General features: G+C 63.4%; 1 protein-coding gene across 10 annotated transcripts; it reads left to right on the top strand.

Annotated features, from left to right (window-relative positions):
• The first annotated feature begins 234 nt into the window (after positions 1-234).
• On the top strand, positions 235-25,651 carry Tpcn2 (two pore segment channel 2). Of its 10 annotated transcripts, none has more exons than XM_040283988.2 (25): positions 236-404; positions 3,471-3,535; positions 4,151-4,227; positions 4,565-4,742; positions 5,906-6,022; positions 7,696-7,802; positions 8,536-8,611; positions 10,735-10,834; positions 11,703-11,768; positions 12,092-12,156; positions 12,642-12,718; positions 13,213-13,294; positions 13,415-13,501; positions 16,748-16,867; positions 16,988-17,047; positions 18,140-18,268; positions 18,906-18,955; positions 20,189-20,288; positions 22,127-22,198; positions 22,764-22,837; positions 23,163-23,244; positions 23,361-23,443; positions 23,920-24,001; positions 24,393-24,458; positions 25,072-25,651. In XM_040283988.2, exons 1-24 carry the CDS (start codon positions 290-292, stop codon positions 24,411-24,413), a joined length of 2,085 nt encoding a protein of 694 aa, XP_040139922.2. In that variant the 5' UTR covers positions 236-289; the 3' UTR covers positions 24,414-24,458; positions 25,072-25,651. The 10 variants fall into 10 exon arrangements, 6 of the variants coding, with proteins under 6 accessions (XP_040139922.2, XP_077901558.1, XP_040139924.2 ...); XM_005333314.5 differs by having other exon boundaries at positions 237-404; positions 24,379-24,458; XM_040283985.2 differs by lacking the exon at positions 236-404 and adding an exon at positions 669-818 and having other exon boundaries at positions 24,379-24,458.
• Positions 25,652-27,162: the final 1,511 nt, after the last annotated feature.

The following is a 27,162-nucleotide window of genomic DNA, read 5'->3' as shown; positions in this document are numbered from 1 at the left end:
GAGGTCCCAAGGAGTTGCATTATTAAAAAGTTCCCAGGGGACGCTCAATTTCTGGTCCCAACAGTACTAGGAAATGCATTTCTTCCCAGCCCCAGGAGGTAGTTGAAGCCACCAGAGGGGCGGGCCCCGTAAACTCCGCCCCCACGCTCGAGGCCTCCGTTCTCATTGGCTGCCAGTTTAGGGCTTCTCCGCGTCACAGTGCGCTCGCTCCTCCTCCCGAACGCCACGGGCCGTGCCTCGCGCCTGCGCAGTGAAGGGGGCGCTCGCGGGTCCCGCGCGTGGTGTTTGGATGGCGGAGCTCCAGGCGGAGTCCAAGCCGCTACTGGGCCGGGCCCGTAGCGGCAGCGGTGACGGCGATTGCCCTCAGGCGCTGCCCACTTGCCGCAGCGTCCAAGTTGGTCCTGGTGAGCGGCCCGGGCCTAGTGAGGGGGCCGGGCTGGCCGGGGTCCCGCGAGGGTCCCGCGGTCCCCGCACCCTCGAGTCTTCCCGGGGCCCAACTCGGCCGGGTTCGCGCGCGGCCGGGCGCTGGGGAGCAGCTGACCCCGGCGGAGTCGGGGCGCTGTGGGGTCGTGGCCAGCCCCGAGGGGCCGGGGAAGAGGACGTCGCGCAGCCCCCGCCGGGTGCGGGGCTGGCCAGACGGCGGCGTTTCCGTGGTGGCCTTAAGGCTCCTAGGAGGCAGCACTTTCATCCCCTCCTTCTCCCTGTTTCTTGTGGGGGAAACTGAGGCCCAAAGGAGGTGTCACTCAAGGTCACAAGCCAGGAGTGGCTCATGGGGATTCCAGACTCCTGGAGTGACTTTCCTGGCCTGGTCACAGCAGGTGGGCCCCAGCAGCTGGTGGGCCTGGGGCCCTTCTCCCTCCCCAGCCTCTTCCTGCCCTTCCTGTTTCTGGTCAGGGATTGCAGAATCTCTAGGAGGGTGCAAGGGTGAAGTCCACCATCCCTGGCTGACCGCAGGGGAATTAAGTGCTGGGTCAGAGGCAGAAGGAGCTGTGTCATCTTATTCAGGAAGAAACAGCCTTGGAGAGGCCCCGAGACTGCCCCACGGGTGGCTGCTGCTAGAAACACACTGGACAGTCCTGCCTTGCCACTTCCCTCTCTGGGCTTCTTCCTCCTCTGCCCTGGAGGGGACTGTGTTGGGATAGTGACCACCAGCTGTGGGGTGGTGGATCCTTGAAGGTGCCTGACATGACAGGAGATAAGGGAACTAGAGCTGAGCTGGCCACACTGTTTCTGCCCCCAGGGAGATTCCTAAATTGCTTCCTGGGACCAGACATCCTTCCTGCCAGGCTGGGACAGGATACATGAATGGTTCAGGGGACACAGGCTTTGTGTCTGGAGGGCTGGGTGCCTCTCTGGGGTTGCTACTTCTTGGCTGTGTGAGGATGGCAGTTGCTAATCCATTCTGGGTCTCAGTAAAAGGGGGCCGTGGTAGGTGCAGGGGCCTGTGTGATTCAGAGAGCATCCGGGAGGTGGTGTGGGTGCCGCTGGCCATCCAGGGCAGGAGAGCCGTGAAGCTGCAGGTCCCAGCCTGGCCGAGTGGACTTCTGGCAGGTGCGACCCTGGCTGTTGAGACAGGAGCCAGGGTGGACAGCGTTGATGAGGGGGGTCTCAGGGCTCTTGGCCTTGTCACTGTGGTGAGGGCACTGTCCCAGCACTGTGCTGGGCTCTGAGAATGCCCCTGTGTTCCATAGGGAGGGGAGCTGCTGCTATAGAGTGCCCAAGGACCTGGGGCCCCTGTGGCCAGGTCCTTCTGGCTCAGCCCACCTAGCAGGGCTCCATTGAAGGTTGGGAAGAGTGCTTTTCCCCCCGGGTCAGAATCTCCCTTCTACAGCTGGAGAAGTAGTTGGAGTGAGGGATCCCCAAGCCTGCAGACCCACGTTTAGTGGGGTGATGGGGTGTGGGCAGATGATTGCCACTGTGATGGGCAGGTGAGCTGCCCAGGGTGAGATCCCATTCCCACAAGGTGGGGCGGTGCCCCTGGCAGAGGCAGCAGCCTGGGTAAGGGCTTGGCGGGGCCACCGTCACAATGAATGGCATGGTGGGGGACAGGGTGGAGAAGCAGCACGAGCCAGTGGTGGGCAGAGGGGTCCCCCTGCAGTACCAGGTGGGACAGAGTGTGACCCTGGAGGACTCATGGGATGCTGTGTGGGCTTCCCAGGATTTGTGACAAGATCCCTTGGGACTTCAGGTGGGACTGCCTTCCTGGTACTGAGGGCTGGGTGGGCTCTGATGGCTGGACCCAGAATCTTAGGACCAACAACCAGAAACCAGGTGAAGTGAACCACAGGGACAGTGTGGTTTGGTGTCCGTCCCTCCTCTAGGGACCTGCGTGAGGGCTGGGCTCTCAGACCCTCTGCTTCCCCGGGCTGTTCATTGCCCACTGGGTAGGTCAGCTTTGGGGTCTGCTGTGTGCTGGGCACAGAGCCAGATAGCGTCTGTTTACAGCCATTCTGGGACAGCGCAGCACCTCTGTGGGAACAGTTAGGGTCCTGAGGCTGAGCCTGTGGTTGAAAGTGTGGGGACTGAGCCAGTCAGCCCCGGGGAGGTGACTTGCTGGCTGTGCTGTGAGGGGCGGGAGGTGCCCGTGAGCAGCTGGCCCAGGCTCTTCCTGAAAGCCCCCTCAGTCAGGGGCTGGCTGCGTCCATCACCTGGGCCTCCAGGAGGCCCCACCTCCTGTGCCCTGAGAACCAACTTGTGCATGGTGAAGGACACAGCTCCCTTTGCCAGGGAGGGCCTGGAAGAGGCCTGGCATTTGGGTGCTGCCTGGGCCCTTCCCTGGGGTGACTTGGGTTCCTGGTCCTGAGGGCAGGGATCAGGAGGGAGTGGGACTCTGCTTGGTGTCTGTACTCGATGCTTTCCATTTTATGTGTCAGTGTTAATTCTGTGACCTTGGTGGGGGGAGTGGGCTGGTCGTGGTAGCCCATTATATTGTTGGGGATGCTGGGGACATGCAGGAGGCTGGTGGTAGGACCCAGCGGCTAAGGAGTGACACAGCCCTGTCACGGATCATACTTGGGTGCCAGACTGGCTGGGGGCTCTTGTACTCCAAATTGTACCTCACAGCGTCCTCTCAGAACCGGGCAATGGCTGTCAGCACTCCTGCTGGGCAGAATGGAGACATCTGCAGAGCCAGTTCCCGGGTGGGAGAGGGTCTCTGGACCCCAGTCTAGCACTGGGGCTCTGCAGAGTGCTTCTGCTCTCCATAGGGCTTCGCCGGGGGCAGCTGACCTCTGCACTCTGTCCTCTGGGCAGTGGTGGTCCTGAGGGCAGAGCTGCCTCTCTCTAGGCCTGGTGCCAGGAGCTCAGGCTGCCACGCTCCCCTTCTGGTGAGGACCTGCGGAGGCCAGGTGTCAGGTGCTGAGCTCAGGGTGGAGGGATCTGTGGCTAGTGGTCTTCTTCTGTCAGACCACCATGGAGGGTGAAGCCACATGATCCTACATGGTCACTGGACGTCTCTCCTCTGCCCACAGCTGCCGTGGCCAGTCGGGACCTCTGCATCGACCAGGCTGTGGTGTTCATTGAAGATGCTATGCAGGTGAGTGTGGGCTCCCTGCTGCTGCATCTCCCTGCCCCTCCAGTCCTTGCTGTCCTGGGTCAAGGCCTCAGCTGCTGGCCTGTGAGTTAGAGTAGCATGTCAGCGGGCCCTTGGCCTGGTGGCTGTCCTGGAGTTCTTGCTGTGAAGAGGTAGGTGACTGGGTACTGCGGCCCTTGAGGTGTTGATTCACCACATGCCAGGGCCTGTCCTGGGCCTCCCTGCTCCAGGTCCTAGGTGGGGCTACATCCCAGAGGAGGACGTAGTGCTGGGGACAGCGGCAGGCCTCACACATAGAAGAGCCTCGTAGGTAGGCAGGGACATAGTTGTGCCTTCTGCAGATCTTCCCCAGTGTCCCTTAGACAGCTGGCCTTTGGGGAACTCGGTCTGCTTGGCAAATCTGGCAGCTTGAGAGGGTCTACAGCTGCAGCCGGGTCCACGCGCCGACACAGATCCTGCCTGAGAGGGACAGAATCCATCCCTACCCTTGGGCTTGTCCAGCGGGTGGCTGGGTGTACCCTGTGTTGGCTGTGCCTGTGGTAATGTGGGGACGCCGTCAGGACTTCCGCATTGCCGAAGGGCCCTGCTCACGTCCTCCCTGTGACCCTCCCCTCCCAGTACCGCTCCATCTCCCACCGCATGGACGCCCGCTCGATGTGGCTCTACCGATGCTACTACTCGAACGCGTGCCAACGGTGAGAGTGCACCTGTGGCGTGTGGGGTTCCATGTCCTGCTTGGTGGGGGTGGTGGCCTCACCCATTCTAGACTCTACCTGCCTCTGTCCAGGTGGGCACCCTCCCTGTGGGCTCAGAGGGGGCTCAGTCTCCCTGAGGCAGGAGCCCTGGTGAGGGCGGTGGGGCTCCGGGTGATGAGAGCTCCCTTCTCAGGATGTCGGCCAGCCCGGGGCAGTACTGGGCCGGGAGGTGCCAGCCCCTGCTGACCCGAGCGGCCTGCTGTTTGCCTGCCAGGCACTTCTTGGTTCTGAGGGCAGCTGCTGCTTGTGCCTTAACCATGTTCTGTCTCCTTCCCAGGATCCTGAACTTCACCATTTTCTGCATCCTGGCCTTGGCCTTTATTGAGACCCCGTGTTCACTCACGAAGTCTGCCGACGTGCGCTACCGCTCCCTGCGCTGGGAGCCGCCCTGTGGCCTGACCGAGGGCATCGAGGGGCTGTGCTTGCTGGTCTTCCTGACCGACGTGTCTGTGAAGGTACGGTGGGCGGCCGGGGTGCCTCTGGGAGTACTCAGGGGCTGACCTTTGTCGGGGGACAGTGCGGCTACACAAGAGGACTGAGTGGTCTCACCTAAGGGCACCCTGTCATCCCCTAAAGAGGAGGGTGTGGGACAGAAAGGGGTCTCTTGCCCACACAGTGGCTGCTGCACATCTGACTCTCGATTCTGTCTGTGACGAGATCCCTCTGGAGGCTGCAGGTGGCCCTTGTGGCTCATGTGGGCCTGTGGCTCTGTTGGCCTAGGAGCCTCCAACTCCCCCACTGGGCACGGAAGGGCCGGCACTCTCCAGGCTGAGTGAAGCCTTCCAGAACTGTGGTCCCAGGGTCAGGCTGCACGTGGCCTCCTGGTGGTGCGGTACCTTTGCTGGGAGCCTGCCTTGCAGTCCCTCCTGGGAGGGGTGGGTTGTGTGGCTGGACGCTGGGGGGTGTGCAGAGAGAGGCAGGCCCTGGCAGCTCTTACATCTTTTTTTTTTTAAATGTTTTTATGAGTTGTTGGTGGACCTTTATTTATTTATCTTGCTTATATGTGGTGTTGAGACTTGAACCCAATGCCTCCCTCGTGCTAGGCAGGCGCTCTGCCCTGAGCCCTAACCCAGCCCTCCCCATCTCTTTTTAACCCACTAACGGTCAACAGGTCTGGGGATTTTTAAACTGGAACCAAAACTGGTAAGAAGTTGATGTGAGCTGTTCTGAGTGGCTGGTGTATTTGGTGGTCTTTAGACGAGAGTGGCCATGTGCTCTTATCTGCAGGGGTGACCTCAGGAGGCTGTCTTGCTGGTGGGAGTGGCGGTTAGGACAGGGAAGAGCAGACTAAAGCCCAGCCCACGTCACCTCCTGCTGTGGTCCAGGTGCCCTGTGCTGGGCGCTGTCTTGTCCGTCCCCCCAGGATGCCTTCCCAGCCTGCCTTCCTGCACTGGTGGCTTGCATGGGCAAGTTGGGAACCCTGTGACCAGGGAGGACGCTGAGGCTCATGAGGCTGAGGTCGCACAGCTAGTGGTGGTGCTCTTGGCCAGAGGCTACTTCTTGACCACGTGGAGGTGGCCCTGTGGGTCAGTCTCCTGCTCTGTGGGCTCCTCCCCTGGGCACTGACGTCCCCGCCTGGCTGCAGGCGCGTTGCTCACCGCTCCCCCGTCTCCTGCAGTGCTTCCTGGTCGGGCGGGCCCAGTTCCAGAGGAATGTGTGGCTGCTGGCCTACATCGTGGTACTGGCTGTGTCTCTTGTGGACTGGACCGTGTCCCTCTGTCTCCTTTGTCAGGAGGTGCGTGGTGAGGACATTCTGAGGTGGCGGGAGCTCCTTGGGGTTGTGGGGCACAGGTGCTGCTGTCTGGGGTCCGGCTGCTGTCCATTTGCCTAGCGCTGCCCTCGCCCTGTAGCCCGTGGGCTCCTGTTGGACAGGGAACCATGCTCCCACCTGCGCATGGGGACCCGCTGCCTGGAGAAGGCAGGAGGCGTCCTTGGGCATCCCGAGCATGAGAGGATGACCTGGGAGCACATCCTGGGCCTCTAGCTCCTGGCCCTCAGCCCGCCTGGCAGCCAGACTCACTTGCCTGGGTCTCCATGGAAGTGCTACCCCTGGTCCCTTGCTATGCCCAGAGCCATACCCCAAGCTCTGTGCAACCTAGCCGTGTTGCACAGCCACCCCCAGAGTTCTGACCGCAGGGCCTTTGTTCCCTGCAGAGCACCCTTGGGTGCCTTGGTGGTGTTGAGCGGTGACAGGTTGGCCGCTCACAGCCGCGTCTGTCAGGGTCTGTGGGGGAAGGAGACCCATCGGGTGCTGTTGTAGGGAGAAGTGGAGAAAGACCACGCAGATACCGGGGGTGGTTGGCATACTGGCACCTGAAGCCCCTGGGAGGGGACTCCAGAGCTGGGACCTTCCCTGCCTTTGGACTTCTGGGAGGGGTGGCCCAGCGGGGGCTGCTGCTGGGAATGCAGTAAAGGGGGGGAGTGCGGTGCCCTCCCACCTCCAGCTGGCAGACCCAGGCCCATGAGCGCAGGGAGCCACTGCCCGAGAGGGAAAGCCCCCTCCATGGCCTCCTGCTGCTATGAGGGGCAGCCTCTGGCTCTCCCATAAGTGCTGCCCTTCTCCCTTCTGAGAAGAGGAGGACGGCCCAGCAGTCGTGAAGCTGAGTGACAGTCAGGGCATCCGCCTGACTGGCCAGCACATATTCTAATTGGCTGAGTTACCAAGCTAACCTCTCAGAGAAGGGCGAGGAGGGGTGGTGGGAAGAGTCCACTGGTAAGCACTAGCAGGCCTCTGCCCCAGGACCCGTGCACGGCACGGAAACAGCCCTGGCTGTCCAGCTGGTCATATCCTAACTGACCTCTGTCCTTCCCTGCTGCTGAGTTGGGGATGCCATACTGCATGGCCTGTGGGGGGAGCCCTGTGATGCTGGACCACAAGACCAGAGCCTCTGCCTGTGGGCAGCCTGTGACTGCGTCTGGGCATGCGGGGTACCCATGCCCCTGCAGAGCCGGGGCAGGTTGGAGCCCCTAGCTGTGTTAGGTCACCTCCATTCCCTTTGGCCTGCTCAGCCCATGCCCGGGGCTGGGGCCCTTCCAAGGATGACAGATGCAACCCAGAGAGGGCCAGCAAGTTCCTGGATGGGTCCCTCTAGAGGGCCTGCTGTGCCGGGTGCTGGTGGACCTTATCCAGTGGGACCCAGGTTCTGTGTGGGGGAGAGGCTGCTGACCTCTGAGCAACGCCAGACCCAGGTGTCATTCCATAGTGCAGCTGGCTCTGTCAACGGGGACCAGGGCAAGCTAGAGAGGGAGGGATGGCCGGGACGTGCCACTGAGCTTGGCAGGCTGGTGCTGAATCCAGCAGGGCCCTCGATGGGCCTGAGTCCCCTGGGATGTCTGCCCCTGGGATGGCAGGGGTGGGTACAAGTGAGGACACAGACAGGGTTCTGAGTCTGCCCTGGGCTCTTCCAGCGTCTGCGCATCCGCCGGCTCCTCCGCCCCTTCTTCCTGCTGCAGAACTCCTCCATGATGAAGAAGACCTTGAAGTGCATCCGGTGGTCGCTGCCAGAGATGGCCAGGTGTGCTCTGGGTTCCTGGGGCTGCAGGGCTCCCGTGCAAGTGCATAGCCTGAGGGCCTGAGGATCGGCCTGGGCACTCCTGCCCAGAGTGCTGCCTGAGAGGCCCACAGGTGCTTTGGCGCTCCGAGGAGGTCATTGGATCTGGCGGCCCCCTTAAAGGCCCTGGCAGACCTGCTGCTCCTCCCCTGTGCTTGCTGGTACTGGGGTGCCCCCTGAGGGGTCTTTGCTTGCCCCTGTGCTCCCGTGGTGGTCCCCTGCCCCTGCTTCGCCGTCTCCTTCCACTCTTTCCACCCGCAGTTCTGTGGCTGCTGCTGGGTGTTAAAAAGTTCTGATGGCGTCCCTGCTTGCAAGTCCTTGTCATCACCAGAAAGTTGGGGCAGTCTTAGCTCTCCATAAGTCCCCTCCCCTGCCCACAGAAATGTCACTCATGGTCCTCCGTCTGCCTTGAATTCCTTCCTTGGTGGCACATCTGGCTGATGTCCCTCTCCTTCAGCCAGAAGGATGGAGGTGGCCTTGGGCCCTGGGTCACGCCCCTGGGGTTGTCTTTGTCCCACCACAGAAGGCCGGCTCTGCGAGGCAGGAGCAGGCCGTCTTCCAGCCTCTTGGGCTGAGTGCTCAGCAGGTCCTCTGGGGACAGGAGGGGATGGCTGTGCCTGACTCTGCCCCAGGTGCCCCCTAGGCCAGTGGGCGGGGGCCTACACCTGGTGGGTGCTGAGCCCCGCCCTCTCCCCAGCGTCGGGCTGCTGCTGGTTGTCCACCTCTGCCTCTTCACCATATTTGGGACGTTGCTGTTCACCGTGGGCGAGGAGGTGAGGTGGTGGGCGTGGCCAGAGGTGGGGCTGGGCTGTCCTCTGCACTCGCTAACCCTCCAGCAAGGTCTGCGCACGTGTCTGTGGAGAGTCACTAGGCTGGAGGGAGTGAGGGCCGCGCGGCCCTGCCTGAACGGTGTGACCAGGAGTCACGTGGCCACCTTGAGCCCAAGGTCTACCTTCAGGGGCCCTAGTGCTCCCAGCGCCCCACTGCTGGGGCCCTGATGGCCCCAGTTCTCCTGGGCTTGGGGCCACTGTTCCCATCCTGCCCCACCCCTGCCACCTTCCTGCTGGTTGTCCAGGGGGTAGTTCGTAGGTCCCTCCCCAAGGGGCTACCCGGCCTCACACTGAGCCTTCCTCTGCACCCCTCCTTGACTGGGGCCCCTTGGGTCTGCACTGGCTTCTGGGAGTGCCCCTGCCAACACATCCTTGTCTCCAGCCCTTGACCCTGATCCCCGCTCTGCCCAGCCCCAGCTGAGCCTTTGACCCCCAGCAGGTTAGTGTTGTATGAGGGTGCCCCTGCCCCTGGCCTCGAGGCCTGCTGTGGGCCCCCCACTTTCCATCCTCTGTGTTTGCCCTCATGTCTGGGCTGGGGTCACTGTCTGCCTCAGGCCTCGGCCACCCTGCTTCTTTACTCCTTTGTCCTGGGATGTGGCTGGTCGTGGTCAGCAGTCAGGGCTGGTTTTTGTGAGTTTGAAGAACCTCTAGGGTTGGGGCTGTGCCGCCCAGGAGGGGAGCCAGGTGCACTCCTAACCGGGAGAGGGGTCAGCCCGAGCCACAGCTCCACGCCTTCATGTCTCTGTGTGAGTGTGCCTGTGTGCGCCTCCGTGCTTGTGTCTGGGGTGTGTCTGTGTCTGTTGGTGTGTCCCTCGGTGACAGGGCTGGACTGCGAAGGTGGCCCTACTGTTGACCCCCAGGACCTCCGCATGACTGTCCCATGAGGGTGGTAGTCAGTTGCTGCTTCCAGAGCCCAGGGGAGGCGGAGTCAGTGTGGGGTAGAGGTGTCCTTGGCCTCTAGCCTGGGAGTGCTAAGTGTCCCCAGCTTCTGGGAGTGTGGCTCCCCCTCCAGGTGGGTCTCGGCCCCAGCAGGGGAGCTGGCTGAGCAGGGTGACGTTGAGACCCTTGGTCTTGGCAGAGCCCCGCTCCCTGCCTGGCTGGAGTGGGCGGGGCGGGCGGTGGTGACTGGCCCTGTGAGGGTCTTACCCTCTCTAGCATGGCCTGGAGGGCAGGCTGGGAACCTGCGCCTGCAGGTCTGGGTGGCCTTGCTCAGTGTCCCCTGCTCGTGCCCACTGTCCCAGTGCCTGACCTCTCTTCAGCCCTTTGGTAAGCACAGTCCAGGGCCAGCCTGCTCGGCCTGCTGGCTGTCCCCACGCAGTCTGGTTGGAGGTGCTTCTGAGGACTGGGGTTGGTGTAGGGCCTTGGTCCCATGGAACAGTGTACATGCCACCTCTGGACGTGCCCCAGGCCAGCCTGTCGTTGCTGGCAGTGGGTGGGGCAGAAACCCTGGGCTCAGGCTTCCTCTGCTCCCCCACAGGGTGGGCCTTGGGTTGGGGTCTTGGGGTGGAGGGTCACATGGGGCGGCCCCCAAAGGAATTGACTGTAGAGGTGTGGCAGGAGCCCTGCTGGGTTCAGGCCCTGGGCGGTGCCTGCCTTCCTGGGGAGCTGCCCCACCAGGGGTGGCCTTGTCTGTAAACGGGTGCCAGGTGCTGTGCGCTGGGAGCCAGGTGCCGTGCTGAGGCCTTCCTTGGTCAGCTCAGAGCCCACTGAGCTAGGCCTGGGGGGTGGGTTGTTTAAAGCCAGGAGGGCCAAGCTCACATCCAGTTGCTGCCCACCCCCTGGCCCTTCGCGTTCTTGCTCCATCCTGGCCCTGCTGAGGCCCTGCGGGGGCTGTGTGCCAGACAGGCCCCCGGAGCCTGTGAAGTCCTCCCCTCAGGAGTTTGTGGTGCCCTTACCACCAGTCGCTTGTCCATGTTCAGCACACCTGGGCGGTGAGTGGAGGAGCAGTAGATGGGGACAGCTTGGTGGATGGTCCTGGCTGCTGGGTCCCCAGGTCGGCCGACTGGAGGCCCAGCCATGGGGTGAAGGCCTGTGTGGCTTCCCAGAGCCTCCTCTGCTCTCGGCAGGATGAACATGAGAAAAAGGAGAGGCTGACCTATTTCCAGAACCTCCTGGACGCCTTCACTTCCCTCTTGGTGCTGCTGACCACGGCCAACAACCCTGACGGTGTGTGCGGGTGGGCAGGGCAGGTGGCCTGGGCGGAGCCCCGCGACCTGGAGGGAGCGTCCAGGGCTGTCCGACCAGGAGACGGGTGACTCTGGAATCCTCTGTCCTTTTTTCCTGTTTTTCACCCCTCTCTCCCTTCTTGCTGCTTGTCTTTCTGTCTGGCTCCTTGTTTTCCTGCTTTTCCTGCTTCTTGCTCTCTGCACCTTGCCTCCTTTCTCCTTGGAGAAGCTGACTGTGAGCCGTGTTCTCTGTGTGACGATGAATGGCGGTGGTCAGTGGGCCCTCTGGCAGCCTCATTGGGGCCCTGCCACTTTCCTGCCTCTGCCCAGGCCCAGCGTGAGGTGCGTGCTGCTGGGGAGCATTGCATGCGAGAGACCCTGGGTCTTGGCTGGCTGCGATGGTGCTGGCAGGTCCCCCACCTGCCCAGGTGCAGCTGTACCCAGAAGGGAGGCCTCTGGCCTCGTGGGCTTGGCTGTGGCTCTGCCACGCTGGCTGGTGCCTTTCATTTGGGCTTAGGGATGCTTGCACCAATGAGGCCTTCCCCACGGGCAGCCTGGGGTGCCCACCCGGGAGAGCCAAGCACCTGCCCTGAGCTTGGTCCCCCTATGCTGTGAGACCCAGCCAGTCTCTGTGGGGAAGGGGGTCTGGCCGCAGGGAGGCTGATCTCAGCTTGGCCCAGGGTTGACTGTCCTCCATGGACCTCCATGGGACCTTCCTGTCCCGGGAAGGGCCCAAGGTGACAGGCTGGGGTTCGAGTCAGAAGCCTTACTTCTCCCACAGCCTCCTGTGCTGTGGGGTCCTGGCCCGAGTCACGTGGGAGCTGGGAGGGTCCCCGCGGGCTCTAGCCTTCTGTCCCTTCCTTGCTCAGTGATGATCCCTGCGTATTCGGAGAACCGGGCCTACGCCATCTTCTTCATTGTCTTCACCCTGATAGGTGAGCGCCCCGCCGGGCGGAGCCTCCCAGGCCACAGCCCCGGTGCTCAGGTGTGCCCTGACCTAGACCCGCAGACACCTCCCCCCGCCCGGTCCCTGCCGCCCTGCCACCCCTAGCTGCCACCCCTGGTCCATTCTTCCACCCATGCAGGCCTGGCCTGCTTGTGCCCACTGATAGACGGGGCGAGAGGCCCTTGAGGTGTTTGTCCTGCTGCGAGCAAGGAGTCTTCCGGCCACCGTGGTCTCTAGTCCTCTTTGTGCCCACTCACCTGCCATGCTGGGGCTCCAGGCCACTCTGAGCTGACCGAGGCTTTTCTGTGGCAGGGAGCCTGTTCCTGATGAATCTGCTGACCGCCATCATCTACAACCAGTTCCGGGGCTACCTCATGGTGAGGCCAGCTGTGTTGCGGGCTGTGTCTGGCAGTGTCCTGAGACCCAGCGTGGAGTGGCCCCAGCTGGCCAGGGGGTAGCCCTCAGCCTTGAAGGCCATGTGGGTCAGGCAGGGGCCACTGCCTCCTGTGACCAGCTGGGACACACCCTGTGTCATTGCCTTGAGTCATTTGGGGAGTGCAGGAGTTGTTGCCGTGGCTACCCAGGGTCCCCAGAGCTGTCCCAAACCTTAGAGTGAAGCTGCCAGGGACCCACACAGGAGTGAGCCAGTGGGCTTCACTTCCCCTGGGCCTTGGCCACCTCCCTCCTTTGAGGACGGCCCCCCTGGGACCTGTCATCCCCTATTTGAGGGGTGGAGAGGCCAAGGATGGCTGGCTTCCCTGGAGGCTGCTGGGGCCTCCCATCTGCCCACCCTCGGGGGAGGGGGAGGGGCAGGGGCCGGCGGGGTGTGGGGAGTCCACTGCTCAGAGCGTCCTCCTTGCAGAAATCTCTGCAGACCTCGCTGTTCCGGAGGCGGCTGGGGACCCGTGCTGCCTACGAAGTCCTCTGCTCCATGACAGGGTAGGCTGGGGTTCTCCAGGCCTGAGTGGGGCCAGGGCCCTTTCTCCCCAGGAAAGGGGCTGTTGCCCTGGGTGGGGTCTGGGCATCCCCGAGGGATCTCCCCAACAGCCGCTGCTGCCTGGCCACGGGCTCGGGTTCACCTGGAATCCTGGAAATACTCTCTGGGCTCCTGCTGTTCTCATGTCTGCCTCGGCTCCTGCCTCACCAGGCGTCCACTCTGCTGTGTTGTGGATGTGGGCAGAGAGCTCGAGGGCATCACTGAGAGCGTTCTGGACCTGCTGCTTGGTGGCAGTGAAGTCTGCTCCTCTGAAGGGGACGAGTGTCTCCCTGGGTCTTAGATGATGGTGGCTCTACCACACCTGCAGGGGGTGCTGCTGGGAGGTGCCCCTCAGGCAAGGCCCTGCCCAGGGCAGTGAGGGTATTCAGGACAAGTGCCGGGGAGGCTGGGGAGGGCTGCCATGGGCAGTGCTCACTGGCGGGTGTCCTTCCCACAGAGTTGGGGTGATGCCCCAGGACTTCCTGCAGGTGCTTGAGAAAGCGCAGCTGAGCAGTTCCCAAAAGCAGGCCATCATGGAGGTAGCTGCTCCCTTGTCTGCCCAGCCTTGGTGCTCTCCGAGGCCAGCGCTCACGGCCCCTGGGGTTGGGGCTGGGGCGTGGCAGTCCCCTTGCGGCCTGCTGACAGGCTTGCCTCCGCAGAAGGTGCGCTCCCTTGATGGTGTGCTGCTGTCAGCTGATGAGTTCCAGAAGATCTTCAGTGAGGTCGACAGAGGTGTGGTCAGAGAGGTAACGGGGCGGGCCTGTGCCGCCTGCCCAGCCCGGGGCCACCAGGGTGCGCGGGGACTCTGCGTTCTTCTAAAGCTCTGCTGGGTGTTTCCCCTCGTGGGCAGTGGGTGGAGGTCATTTGGCTTTTGCAAACTGGGGAGACTTTTTCACCTGAAGCGCTGGGAGCTGGCCTGGGCCAGGCTTGCCCGGGGAGCTGCCTCCTGGGATCCTGTCCGCCCTGGAGGTGGAGTACTGTCTCTGCACAGCCTCCACCTCTCATCCTGCCACGGACCTTGGCCTCCAGTTCAGCACTGTGTAGAGGCTGTGGCAGGTTCTGGTGGGCGGAGGTGCCTGGAAGGAGCAGAGGAGTCCTGGGCAGCAGAGGGGCAGTGGAGGGGCTGCCATTTCCACTACTTGGCCTGGGGACCCTGCAGGAACCTGAGCAGGGCTAGGGCAGGAGGCAAAGTCCTCTGCGTCCTGCTTTCGGGCTCCTGCTACGTTCGTGCAGGGAGGCCACGGGAATAAGCCTGCACCAGGGGCTCCAGGCTCAGGGTCTTGTCTGCCATCCTGGGGCTGGGGGTCCGAGATCAAGGCTGGCAGGCTGGCTCCTCCGAGGCCTCTCCTTGGGTGGCAGGTGGCGAGAGCCTTCCTCACGTGGTCCTCGCCGTGAAGGCCTGTGTCACTGGCTGAACTCTCAAAAGCCCCATTTCCAAGTGCAGCCGCCCCTGGGGTCCCGGCCTGCGCTGAGCAGAGGACAGTTGGGAGGCAGCGCTTGCCCTGGGCCGTCGGCTGGCCAGGCTCCTGCCGGCCCCGTGGCCGCAGCCTGTCGCGTGTTTTCTTCAGGACGTGGTTTCCTCAGGTGTCTCTAGGCCACCTCAGCCTGCGTGGGACGGTGTGAGCTTGTCCCTGTCTTCGTTTGGGGTGTCCCTCCTGGGGCCTGGCAGTGCTAGTGATACTTCAGCAGGGGACGCTGTGTGTGTTCAGCCACCACAGCCCTGCTTGGGACAGGGTGGCACTGAGTTGTCAGGTGGAGTCGCCTGGAGGTGCAGAGTGAGTGTGTTGGAGGTCGGCGTGGCGTGGATTGGGGACGGCCTCGGCCAGCAGGCCTCTGTGTAGCCTGCTGCAGGGGTGGCTCCGGCCCCAGGTGGAGGCCCCCTCCGCAGCACCAGGCCCGGGAGCGTGGTGGGTGTGTAGTGGGCAGTGTCTCTCCTGCAGCTGGCCACCCAGGGTTCTGGTTCCCCACTCTCCCAGTGATGCCCCTGGTCTCTGGCTGTCCCTGGCAGCCGTCTGCAGACCTGTGGGTACTGTGGTCACAGTCACAGTCACTCTCCTGCCCTCTCCCAGTGCCAGGACCTGTGGGTGTCCATGAGGGGGTGCTGCCTCCAGGAGGCAGGGAAGACAGATGGGCTGTGGCTGTGGAGATCCAGGGCACAGGGTAGGGCGGTCTAGGGCCATGAAGGCCCAGGACTGGAGCCACGTCCCTGCTCTGACTTGTCCTTCCTCGTCTGCCAGTTTGCTCTTCCATGGGTAGAGTTTGGGGTAGAGTCCTGAGAGCTGTGGTGCGGCTTGTTTGGATGCCACCCTCTTCCCCACAGGCTGCGGGCAGGGCCGTGTTTCAGTTGGAGTGAGGAGCAGGAAGGCTGGACGTCGGGTGGAACTCAGGCCCTGAGCATGCCAGGCCAGGAGTCCACAGTGAGCGACCCTCCAGCCTTTGGACGGTTTTACTTTGAGACAGGGCCTCGTGAAGCTGTGCTGACTGGCCTGGAAATCGGAGATCTTCCTGCTTCAGCCTCCGGAAGGGATCATAGGCGTCCACCACCACGGAGGGCAGGGTGTGGTTTTTGGTGGCCCCTCTAGAGTCATGGGCACTCGGGAGGTCAGCTCCTGTCCATCATCCTGGCCCTGCCCAGGTTGCTGGTGCATTCATGCTGATGAGCTGCAAGTGAGACCTCCCTGCCAGTTTCCAGAGAAGCCTGTCCTCTTAACGAGGGGCTTGGGGTTAAAGACGAAGCGGTGGTTGTAGTGGACAGTAACAAAGGGTGGCGAAGCCCCCTCGCTGCCCCTGGAGGCCACCCATCCGATCGCGTGATTTGTTATTCCACGTCACATGCAGCATGGAAGTGCTCTCTCCGTGTGGCTGTGTGGTTGTGATGGGGTGCTCAACTCTGTTGGCCAAGGTGTCCGTGTGTGGTCAGGTACAGAGTGGACCCCTCCCCAGGTCGCATCTCCTCTGTGGTGCGGCTCAGCTCTCAGGTGGTGGGCATGCAGGAGGCAGTGGTCAGGGTGTGCTGGAGGTAGGTGGCCTCTGGGTGTTGGCCTCCACGTCGCCAGGTCAGGCTGCAGCTCTGGGTCACCTGGAGTACCATGTGGCTGGAGGACTCTGGAGGTCCCCCTATCACACCCCTGCCCCACTCCAGAGGGCACCCAGAGCCCGCACTCCCACCATGTCCAGCGTTCCTCATGCTCACTGGTGGCCAGGGACGTTGTTGGGGACTGGCCTGTCGCTTGGGGCAGGTGGTGAAGGATGAATTGGAGCCCAGGGACGGGACCTGAATGCTGAGGCCTCTGTTCCCGTGGCCCTTCCCATGGCTGTGCTCTGGTTGGCCTCTGAGCTGCCTGAGTGTGCGGCCACGGCAGCCCCTGCCCCTTCCGAGTGCAGGCCCCCTGCTCCCCTCCTGCAGCCCCTCCTCTGCCTCCGCGTCTTCTGCATCTTCTCTTTTTGGGTGTGGAACCCCTTGTGGGGACAAACTGCTCTCTTTCTGCCCACCTGCCGCAGTGGCCTCTCCTCACGTGGGGCTGCCCGGCACTTGACATGTGGCCTTTGCCACAGAAATGCTATCTAACTTCACTGGATTGAAAGGAAATGCTCGCGTGTGGTTGGCGGCTCCCGTGGACACCCCGGCACCTCCTTCCCTGCTGAGTCGCTGGCTTTCCGTGTGGTTTGCCGGGTTGTTCGTCCCCATCCTGTGCACACGGGAGGTGTCTGAAGCAAGGCCACGGAGCTTGGGAAGTGCTGGTCTCGTGAGGGGGCCAGGCTGGAACTCCCACGGCGGCGCTGGGCTCTTGCTGCCCTGGGCGCTCCCGCTGTGCCTGGCTGTGTCAGGCTGCGAGCCGTGCACGCACCGAACATGGCCGTGGGTCCCAGTGTGGCTTGTTGAGGTGCCCGTGGGGTCGTGGCTCCCTGGTGGCGGGGAGGCGGTTTGGGACTGCTTCCTCGACGGCCGGGCCTGCCGCCGTGCGGTTCTGAGCCGCGGGTTCCCTCCTCAGCACCCGCCGAAGCCCTGCTACCAGTCCCCGTTGCTGCAGAGCGCCCAGTTCCTCTTCGGCCACCGCTACTTTGACTATCTGGGCAACTGCATCACCCTGGCGAACCTCGTGTCCATTTGCGTGAGCGCCGGCTGCCCCTGTTGGTGTGGGAGGCGGGTCTCTCAGGCCCCCTGCCTTGGCCGTGCTGCCTGCCGTGTCCCCTGCTGGCGCTGTGAGCCGCCCTCTGCTCTGGCTTCGCAGGTGTTCCTGGTGCTGGATGTGGACGTGGCCCCCAGTGACCGGGACAACTTTGTCCTAGGGGTAAGCTCTGGGATCCCTGGCCCGGCAGGCCGTCCGCTGTGTTGAGGAGAAGCGAGGCAGGGTGGCCTGGTGCAGAGCACAGCGTGGCACCGTGGCGGGAGGCCGGGAGAACTGGGGGCCCGTGGGCAGGGTCTTCCTGGCCCTCAGCTCTCAGCTGGCAGCTGGCTGTTGGCCCTGCACCTCATGTGGAGAGCTCTTGTTAAATCCCTCCGAGGGCTGAAGTTCTTCTCCGGGGCAGGAGATAGAGCCACCAGCACCCTGCTATCCCCTGCCTTAGGGGATCTGCTGAGTCCCTGAAACCATGACGTTCCCTCGTTCCGTAAGAATAAAGCTAAGAATGAAGCTCCATTTGCCAAATTAAAAAGTGACCTCGTTGTCACGTGAGGCCTGGAGTGGCGGGTGTCACTCCATCAGTGTGGGGTGCCGCTCCCCAGGCTTCCCGTTTCCCCTTCTTCGTGTCGGGCTTTTCCCTGCCTGGCGCCAGGGGGCTCCCGGGCCCTGAGGGCAGGGTTGTGCGGGGCTGGCTGCTCTTCCTCCTGAGGAGCCTGGGGCAGGCCTATGTCTGTCTGTCCGTCTTAGCCTTGCTTGTCTTTGGGGTGGAGCCTGGGCCTCCTCGTGCCAGGCCACCTCCGCCTCTCAGGCCCTGCTCCTGTCTGTCTCCACACTGGAGCAGTGTGCTTGTGGGGGGCCCAGGCGGACCCGCCGGCCGCCAGCTCTGGCCCTCCACGCAGCTGCCTCCGCACAGTCGGGTGTTTGTTCCTCCTCCTCAGTGGTCACCTCCTCCCAGGAGGACGGAAGCCATGTCCACTGGGAGTAGGAGGCAGGCCACACACCTGGGAACGTGACCTGCGCCTCCCTGTGGGCTGTGGGCCTGTGGTGTGGGAGGGTCCCGTGGCCGCCTGGGGGGAGAGCCACTGGCTGTTTTATTTACCGGTGGAGACCACCTTTGACGAGGAGCCCCGCAAACTCTCACCAGGGACTGGGGAGCCGCCTGTGAGCCGGGAGCCCTGGGGAGGCTGAGTGGGGGACGCAGAGCGGGGTGCCGGGTGCTGTGGCCGCAGGGCCGCGATGGCTGGGCGCCTCCTCCCTCAGGTGCTCAACGGCGTCTTCATCATGTACTACCTGCTGGAGCTGCTGCTCAAGGTCTTCGCCCTGGGCCCGTGGGGCTACCTGTCCTACTCCGAGAACCTGTTCGACGGCCTCGTCACCTCGGCTCTGCTGGTAAAGTTGGAGATGCCCGCCATCCCCTCGCGCGCTGTGGGCTCGGCCTGTGGCTTTGGGCTGTGCTGGTCTGAGGCTTTGCTGAGACCCGAGTGCCTAGGGAGCTGGGCTCCTGCCTCAAGGGACGGGGCCGGCCTAGCCCAGCTGAGCTGCTTGGCAGGTGCCGGGGGCTGTAGGAGGTGGGTTTCTACAGCGTCCAAGTGCAGTGGAGTGAGTGGCCCTCAGGCCTGCACACAACTCCACCCTCAGTGTGACCTTGGGTGTGGGCGAGGGCCGGCTGGTGTGCTCAGGTGCTCAGGTGCCCAGGGTGCCCTCAGAGGAGTGTCCACGCCTTTCCCCAGATGCTGGGCCTGGGGGAGGTGCAGCAGGACGCTGGAGTGGTCCACGGGAGCATTTGCCCCTGACCACGCTGAAGGAGAACCCGGGGCCTTCCCGTCTGTCCTTGATTGAGCTGCTCCTGTGTCTGCAACTCCTAGGCCAGAGTGACACAATTCCTGTCATCTGGAGCCAAACCAGGGGGATGCAGACGGAGCTGACCTCTGCCTTTGGGCAGAAGGCATGGGTCGCCCGCCAGCTCGTGGTGGTTGGCAGACTGCGGGTTGGCGTTGCTCTACAAGGCTTTCTTTTGTCATTGAAGGTTTTGGAGATCCTCACGCTGGCTGTGTACGGGTTCCCCTACCGAGGCTGGTATGTGACCCAGGAGAACCCTGTGGGCCCCATTGGCAGCCCCACCCTGTGCCTCCGGTGGCCCAGGCCTTGCCCAGGGCTCTGCGTGGCGCAGCAGGCGAGCTCGGCCAGGGCGGGGCCTGCCTGATGGGAGGGGGGAAGCCTCTTTGTGCTCGTGAGGGTCTGTTCTGTAGCCTGGGTGCCCCAGGCGTTGGGCAGTGGCCCCCTTGAGGTGCCCTCCTGAGCAGCAGGGGTTCCTTGTCCCAGCACTGCCATGGGCCTATGGCCCCTGAGGTGCTGAGGGCCAGAAGCAGACACTCCTGGGCCCCAAACTCAGGCCTGGGGACTGGTGATCACTGGGATCAGCTGGGCCCCTTTGCTCCAGGAAGGTCCTGGCAGGAGCACCTGTCCTGTGTGGGACTTTTGGTTGTCCCCTTCCACAGTCTACCCCCGTATAGTGGTGGGGCTAGGGCTTGTACCCATTGGCCCCGGTTCTGGCCAGTCAGAGGGCACGTGTGGTGGGCTGGTGGGTTCTGGCCTTGCACCAGGACTTCTGCTGGTGTGGTGCCTGTCCCAGGATCTGTCAGGAACCAGTTGGTGCCGCGAGCATGTCCCAGAGCACAGTGCAGGCCAGGACAGGTGGCCCCGTCGTGGGGGTGCTTAGGGGCTGGCATGGGCCCAGAGCTTGCAGGAGGACACAGTGCCGGGACCTGGGTGCCCTGCAGGAGCTGCTTGGCCAGCACCTTGGTGGCAAGAAGCTGTGCTGCCTGCACCCCAGGACAGGCGTCCCCTTGTCTCTAGTACCCTGCCTCTTCTTGGTCCTTGCCGGGGAGTGGTGGGGGGATGTTCTGGGCAAGGAGCATACAGAGAAACCCCGAGCAGGGCCAGGTGGGGCAGGGCCAGGTCAAGGAGTGGGACTGAGTCTCGGCACTGGAAATGGGGTCTGGGGTGAGGGGCATAGGAAGAGGGTTGGAGGTCAGTGGCCGAGGAATGGGGTGGGAGACACGGAACAGTGGAGGTGGGGGTCTGGAAATGGGGTCGGGGAAGGGCCTGTCTATTCTGCCGGGACCTGAGCGCTCAGTTCAGGACCTCAGTGACCTTTATGGATTGGGTCTTTGCCCTGTGGTGCCTGGAGGCTGTGTTGGGTGGTGTGACCGTGAGGTCTGTGTGTGGCTGTCTGCAGGCCATGCCCTCCTGCGTACCTCCGTCCCCTGGTGGGTCTCTGGCCTCCACTCTGCCCATGCATCTCCCCAGGAAGCCAGAGATGCGGGGCCTGCTGTCGCTGTGGGACATGATGCGGCTGGTGAACATCCTCATCGTGTTCCGCTTCTTGCGCATCATCCCCAACATGAAGGTGCGTGCGCTGGCCTCTCTTGTCCTCAGCACTATGTGGCTCTGGGACAGGCAAGTCTGAGGCCACGGACCGTCCCCACCACCCCAGATGCCCTTGGGCACACCTCAGCCATGCCTGCATCTGAGGTGGGGCCACAGTTAGAGGCAGGCGAGTCCAGCCCTGCGTGTGGTGAGGATCAGGGCCACCGAGATTGGGTGTGCGTGCCCTTGGCTGTCCCTGGAGCCCGCGTGCTGGAGATGGCGGAAAGGCTTTGGTCTGGGCTCCAGGGGTGTGGTAGTGAGGGGCAGGTGGGGGTGGCTGGTGGCCTCTCTGAGCCCCTGTTTCTCTAATGTGCCCTCAGGAGCCGCAACCTGTGGGCAGGCAGGTGGTCAGTGGGTTCAGGCGCAGCTCCTGGAGTGGAGGCAGAGCGCTGCTCCCATCCTAAGCTCTTTTTGGGAGAGGTGAGACTGAGGAGGTCAGACCCCCTTCCAGGTGTCTCGTTCCTTCCTCCCACCTCTCCTGAGGGTGTGCCATGCCCCTGTGCTCGCCGCAGCAGTGGGTTTCCCATGGAAGGTGGCTGGGGTCCTGGGTGCAGATGGAGCTGCTGAGCTGGAGCCTTCTGCACAGGACATGCATGCACACACATGTGTCCACATGGAGTCACACTCTGCACACACGGCTGCATGCAACTGCAGGACACACATATGCAACCATGTGAACTCTAGACGGCACTCCTGCACACAGCCATAGAGCACATGCAGTCACATACATGTCTGTATAACCATGTGCAGTGACGCATGTTCACATAACCATGTGCAGTCACACTCGTGTCCACATAACCACGTGTAGTCACACACACATTCACGTAACTGTGTGCGTTCGCATGTCCACATAACCACGTCAGTCACACACATGTCCACGTAACCACGTGCAGTGATGCATGTCCACATAAGCAGGTGCAGTCACATACATGTCCACGTAACCCATGCAGTCACATGTCCTCGTAACCATGTGCAGTCACGTGCTCACAGCACATGCGTGTGTGTCATTGCATCATCCAGTGTGCACACCGTACACATGTGGGTTGTAGGTCTGCTATGTCACACATGCTCGCAGGACGGTGTACATACACACTGTTCAGGCACCTGTGTGCATGTGGGTGTCTGCGTGGGCTTGCACCCTCGCCCGTGTGGTGTCCACCTGCTGGCGCCCCTCTGCCTACAGTGTGCGGGGGGGTTGCGGGCCTGGCTGGCCAGTGGGGATCCGTCTTAGTGGGCACATCCAGGGCTGTTTCCTCGGAGCTGCCCTGGCCCACGGGTGGGCAGGCAGACACGGGGGCTCTGCCCAGGGGCACAGGACTAGGCCTGCAAGGCGGCCGGTCATGTGGGGAGTTCTTGCACAGGTGGGTTTGGGCATTCGGGGTGTGGATGTGTGTCGATGGGTGTAGGTGTGGTGTGTGGACAGGTATATGGGTGGCGTGGTGTGTGCAGGTGAGGGGGGGTGTGGGTAGCCAGGTGCACATTTAGGTGTGTCCAGGTGCGTGTGGGAGGTCATGCAGCACCTGTCTAGGTGTGTCCCAGTGTGTGTGGCTGGCTTCAGGATGTGTGTACATGTGTGTCCCGGTGGGTGTGGGCAGCTGTGGGCTGAGTCTGTGTGTCCAGGTGTGTGAGCAGTGTGGGGACAGCTGCAGGGTGTGGCTACGTGTGGCCAGGTGTGTGTGGGTGGCTGCTGGGTGCCTGTGGGTGTGTGGCTTGTGGCTTGGTGTCCACCTTGCCTTTCTGTTCAGGGTTGTAGAGTGGGTGCTGGTGTCCCTCAGTGGGCGGGAGGAGTGAGGGGCTGTGCTTTCTTCCTACCTGCAGCCGATGGCCGTGGTGGCCAGCACCATCCTGGGCCTTGTCCAGAACTTGCGGGCATTTGGCGGCATCCTGGTGGTGAGTCCTGGAGGGTGCTAGTGGCGGGGGACCAGGACCCTGGGCAGGGGACTTGGGTGGGCTGGTCGACTTTGCTCTGTGGGCAGCAGGGTCCCTGTTGGGGCATCAGCAAGGAGGTGAGGCCAGGGAGATGCAGGGCTGGGCAGGAAGCCAGGTTGCTCCCCTTCCTGGAGGCGGGACCTGGGGCTGTCATGGGTGGGGCTGGATCAGCATTCCTTTGCCAGGAGTCTGGGATGCCATCCCAGGGCCACCTTGACACTGGGGACTGGATGGCTTTGTCTGCTGGCTGAGCTTGGGAGGAGGGCCCCATGCTAGCTGGGGTCCTGAGCCGTGTTTCATTGGTAGGCAGCACCCAGGTCCCCTGGGGAGCATGGACACACCTGCCCAGCTCCACTGGCACCTGAGGTCACCTGGCCCCGGAGGTCGACAGTGTTTTGAAGTAGTGGTGCTCATGGCTGGGGGCAGCGGCCAGGCTGGGAGCCTGTGCCCAGGGCGGAAGGCTGTGGCCTCTCAGACCCTGGCTGGCTCTGGGCCAGTCAGGCTGACGGGGCTGCCGGGCTCCTAGGTGGTGTACTACGTGTTTGCCATCTTAGGGATCAACTTGTTCCAAGGTGCCATCGTGGCTCCTGGCAATGACAGGTGAGGGGTCCCTGCTCCCCTTGTGCCCACTCCCCGGGTGCCCTGCCTGGGGCTCCTGAGAACCATGGCACCCATACCCCTCTCTGAGTCCAGGCTGCAGAAGTGGGTGGGATGGGGGGTGGGCAGTACAGGCCCAGAACCTGGAGCCCCACTGTGGCCCCGGAGCCCAGAGGAGCTGTGTCCGTGGTCCTGTTGCTGGGGGACACTCTGTTCTTCCTCCTTTTCCCCAGGGGCCTGAGGGAGGTCCTGGCTGAGCAGGGGGCTAGGGCAGTGCTGAGTGCTGCTTTTCTGGCCCCTGGCGCTGACAGGGGTGTTGTGTCCCCAGCCTGGCCCACGACAACGGCTCAGCGCCCTGTGGCAGCTTCGAGCAGCTGGAGTACTGGGCCAACAACTTTGATGACTTTGCCGTGAGTCCTGTGGCCTGACCCCTCCCAGTCCCGGCTTCCTGCCCCCAGGCCCCTCCTGCGCCCCCAGGCCTGCTCCCTGCCTCCCAGGACTCTCCCGACCCTGCTCTGCCCCGCAGGCCGCCCTGATCACCTTGTGGAACGTGATGGTGGTGAACAACTGGCAGGTGTTCCTGGAAGCCTACGAGCGCTACGCAGGCCGGTGAGCCCCACCCCCAGCCAGGCTCCCCCAGATGGCCGCCACCTCCGCTCCAGGCGCCCCAGCTGGCTCCACAGTGCGGGGTGGCTGGCCGCGCATCCTGGCCGACCTCGTGTGCCATCTACGCTGCTCCTGGGCGATGGCCGAGGACGTGGGTACTCTCTCCCGGGTGTGGTGTGGAGGCGCTGGTGGCCTGCTGTGACGGGAAGTCCGTGGGCTGGGCCAGGGAGATGGCAGGACAGCCCAGCCCAGCCCAGCAAGGGCCTGGCCTGGAGGCCTAGGTGTGTGTGGTGCTGAGCTCCCACGTGAGCTCATGGCCTGGACCCTCCTTCGTGAGCTTGTGGCAGGGGGTCTTCAGTGGGGACACCAGTGCCACACACCAGCTGGGCGTGGATGAGGTCCTGACAGGCGTGCACGGTGGGGTCAGGACTGGACTTCCCCGCCTGCTTGCCCCAGGATGCGGCCCCTGTCCCCTACAGGTGGTCACTGGTGTACTTCGTGTTGTGGTGGCTGGTGTCGTCCGTCATCTGGGTCAACCTCTTTCTGGCTCTGCTTTTGGAGGTACCGGATGTCCCTGCCCTGGCCTGTCTTGGTTTCTCGCGCGTCAATCACTGGTGGGAAGCTGGGGCTGGGCCTTCCTGGTCTTTGGATGGCTGTGCTGGGCTGGTCTGGCCGTGGGTGCTGCTTGCCCTGGCTGCTGGGCTTTCTTGGGACACGCCTGACGCTGCATGGTGGTGCTGCTCAGGCCCGGGCCTGGTGCTGAAGGAGGGGCCCCAGCCCTTGCCATGGCAGGAGTGAGTATCGCTGCCGGTGCCCAGGCGTCCAGGGTGGGATGCCCACCCTTGCAGTGATGCTGGCCACCTGGGCCCAGGAGCAGCAGGGCTGGCCTCACATAGGGCCCACACTCACTGCCCGCCCTCCTCCCTCCCGCTCCCCAGAACTTCCTTTACAGGTGGGACCCCCGCAGTCATGAGCGGCACCTCTCGGGGATGCAGCTGACCGCAGAGCTCATATTCAGGTGCGTTCGTGGGGAGCTTCTGTGAGCAGCCTCCTGGGGTAAAGTGCAGCAGCAGGCTCTGATGGGTCTCCCTGCCACCATGTCCCTTTCTCCTGAGCCACAGCTGAGTAGGTCACAGCAGCTCAGGGCCAGGGCCAGGAGTGGGCTGGGGCTCTCTGCTCGATGCGGCTCCAGCACGTGAAAGAGCCCCCCTTTCAGTTTCCTGGCCTCTGGGTGCTCTTGTGACCTTCCTTCCTGTGACCATTTGAATGTCTCTGTACTGGTCCAGCAAGGTGGCCAGTCACACTGGAGGTGGCCTGCTGAGGGTCTCATTTCCTGCATGGTGCCAGCTGTGTCCAGTGCATGTCTGGGCTTTTGCGGTCTTTGCTTCCCTGCACTGCTGGGGCCGGAGCCCAGGGCCAGAGCCACCGCAGAGCCCCGGCAGTGCCCTTCCGGCCTGTGGTGGTGCTGCTGGCGGCCCTGCGTCTGTCCCGAGGCTGGGTCTGGTCCTTGGGGTCCCAGTCCCTGTGTGTTCGTTCTGGCCCGTCTGGTTTGGGGACCCTCCCCTAAGCTGTGGCTCTCGCCCAGCGCCTGGTCCAGGCTCCTGAGGTGCCCGTGGTCCTCTGCCTCACAGGGACATCCTGGAGGAGCCCAAGGAGGAGGAGCTGATGCACAGGCTGCGTAACCACCCGCACGTGCGGCTCTGCAGGTGACGCTCTGACGGCCCCTGGCCAGCCGGCAGGAGAGAGGCTAGCTGAGGATGAGACGGCACCTGACCAAGCAGGACAAGCCTCTGCTCTGACTGACCACCTAGGGGACAGCAGGGGACAAGGAAGTCAGTCCCTCTTGCTGCCCTTGAGCCGCTGCGTTGCCGGGCTCTCCAGGTGGCCGCGCCCTGCTGCCTCCTTCCCGAGCTGCTCCCGGGAGGCTCTTGCTTTTCTGTTGTGGAGGTGACTCTGGGGCCTTGAAGCCAGCCTGGAAGCCAGAGGCGGTGGCCTTCCTGTGCCGCCTGCGCCAGCAGGTGCCTTCACTGCTGGAGGCCTCCAGGGACAGGGCCGCGTGGGCTGGGCAGGTCCCCTGCAGCCTCGGGCCTGGGGGTGCTGGTGGCCGTACACGGGGGAACCTGGGTGTGTTGTTACGTACGGGTTGTGCGCGTGATGGGGGCCGGGTGTTTCTGTGGATCAGAGTGCCAATAATTCCACGGTGCCCGCGGAGCCTGAGACGTCTGTGCTTTGTACCCACTCGGGGCCTGCTGCTGGGGCAGGGCGCTCGGGAAAGCGAGAACACCTGGCCGAGGGGCTTCCTGCCACTGCACGGTGGCCTGCAAGCCCGAGGTGGCCCTGCTTGGGCCAGGGTGGGGAGGGGCAGTGAGCGTGTGTCGTCTCTTGATCCACTCTGGACCCAGGTTGGCCCAGGGCTCTCGTTGGGGCGCCAGCTCAGGGGGTGCTGCCTATTCCTGGAGCCCCTTCATGGAGGAGAGCGAGGGTGGACGAGTGAGGTCTGCCGTGGGCTTGAAGGGTGAGCCCCTGGCAGGACACAGGCACCCTAGTCTTGCCAGCTGGTGTGGAGATGGCATTTGAGGATGACATACTGGAAAGGGGCCCAGGGACACTGAGTAGCCCCAGAATGTGGGACCGTGAGGGTCTAGGTGCTTGTGACTGCACAAACTGGCTTCCTGTGGGTCCTGGTGTCCCCTGGAATCCTGTGCCTGTGCCTGACACTCTGCCTTGGTCGCTGGGCCTCCTGGAGCAGGCTGCCTCTGGGGGGGGGGGCTGGTTAGGGCAGAAGGACCCCCAGGGCTGGGCCGCTTGCTGCTCTGGGGACAGGGTGGGGCCTGCCACCCCTTGCTCTTAAGGTTCGGGCGCCACCTAGTGGTGGCATGGGTTCTGCTGATTTTTTTCCAATGTGCCGTGGGCCCTGGGACCCCGTAAGCCACTGCGGCCATCTGGGCGGCACCTTCCCTGTGGACGTCTCCCGAGTCCTCTGAGAGGCAAGGCTGCTCTGACCTGTCTGAACTGTGGAGTGTCCAAATGAGCCTAGTCCTCAGGGCACTTGTGGGATGGACAGCTGTGCCCTCTGTCCTGCCTCTGTGCCTGTCCTTCCCTGGCCCTGCTGTCCACCTGTGTCTGGGCTGTGTGCAGAGCCACCTCTGTGGCTTTTCTTCCAGGTGGTGGGTAATTCTGGGCGACCTGTGCTGCCCTCAGGAAGGACGCTGGGAGCTGCTGTCCCTGGAGGAGTGTGTGGAGAGGGGGGGGGCCTGGCTGGGCAGGCTGGCGCCTGTGTGGACTGTGGCCTGAGGTCTTGCGGGCATTCTGGGGGCTCCTGACAATTTCATATGCACTGAGTTTGACAAAGGTGGGCCCTGACTTGGCTGTGCTGACCGGGGGAGGGGGCAGCCCTGGTGCGGTGACCAGTCCACCCTCTTCCCTCTCAGCAGGCGCTCTGCGGAGCGCGGTGGCCATGCAGCTGTGATGGAGAGCACCCCATTGAGGAGTGTGCTGGCCCCTCATGGCCCTTGCAGCAGCCTTGAGTGTCTCCAGCCGTCTCCCATGGTCACCTCCGTGCTCTGGCTGGGCACAGGGTCGGGGCTTGTCCTGCTGGATCGTAGGTTCACCCAGCACCGTGTGAAGCTGGAATCTCTGCCCTCAAGGAGGCCGGAGGAAGGGGAGGTGAGCGGGGTCCTGGGCCTGGGCCTGGGTGCCAAGAAGGCCTGTGTCCGCAGGGT

The sequence above is a fragment of the Ictidomys tridecemlineatus genome, chromosome 4 (assembly GCF_052094955.1).
Source record: "Ictidomys tridecemlineatus isolate mIctTri1 chromosome 4, mIctTri1.hap1, whole genome shotgun sequence".
Lineage (NCBI taxonomy): Eukaryota > Metazoa > Chordata > Mammalia > Rodentia > Sciuridae > Ictidomys > Ictidomys tridecemlineatus.
The sequence above is the reverse complement of the archived record's forward strand: the minus strand, read 5'-3'. Positions and strand labels throughout refer to the sequence as shown.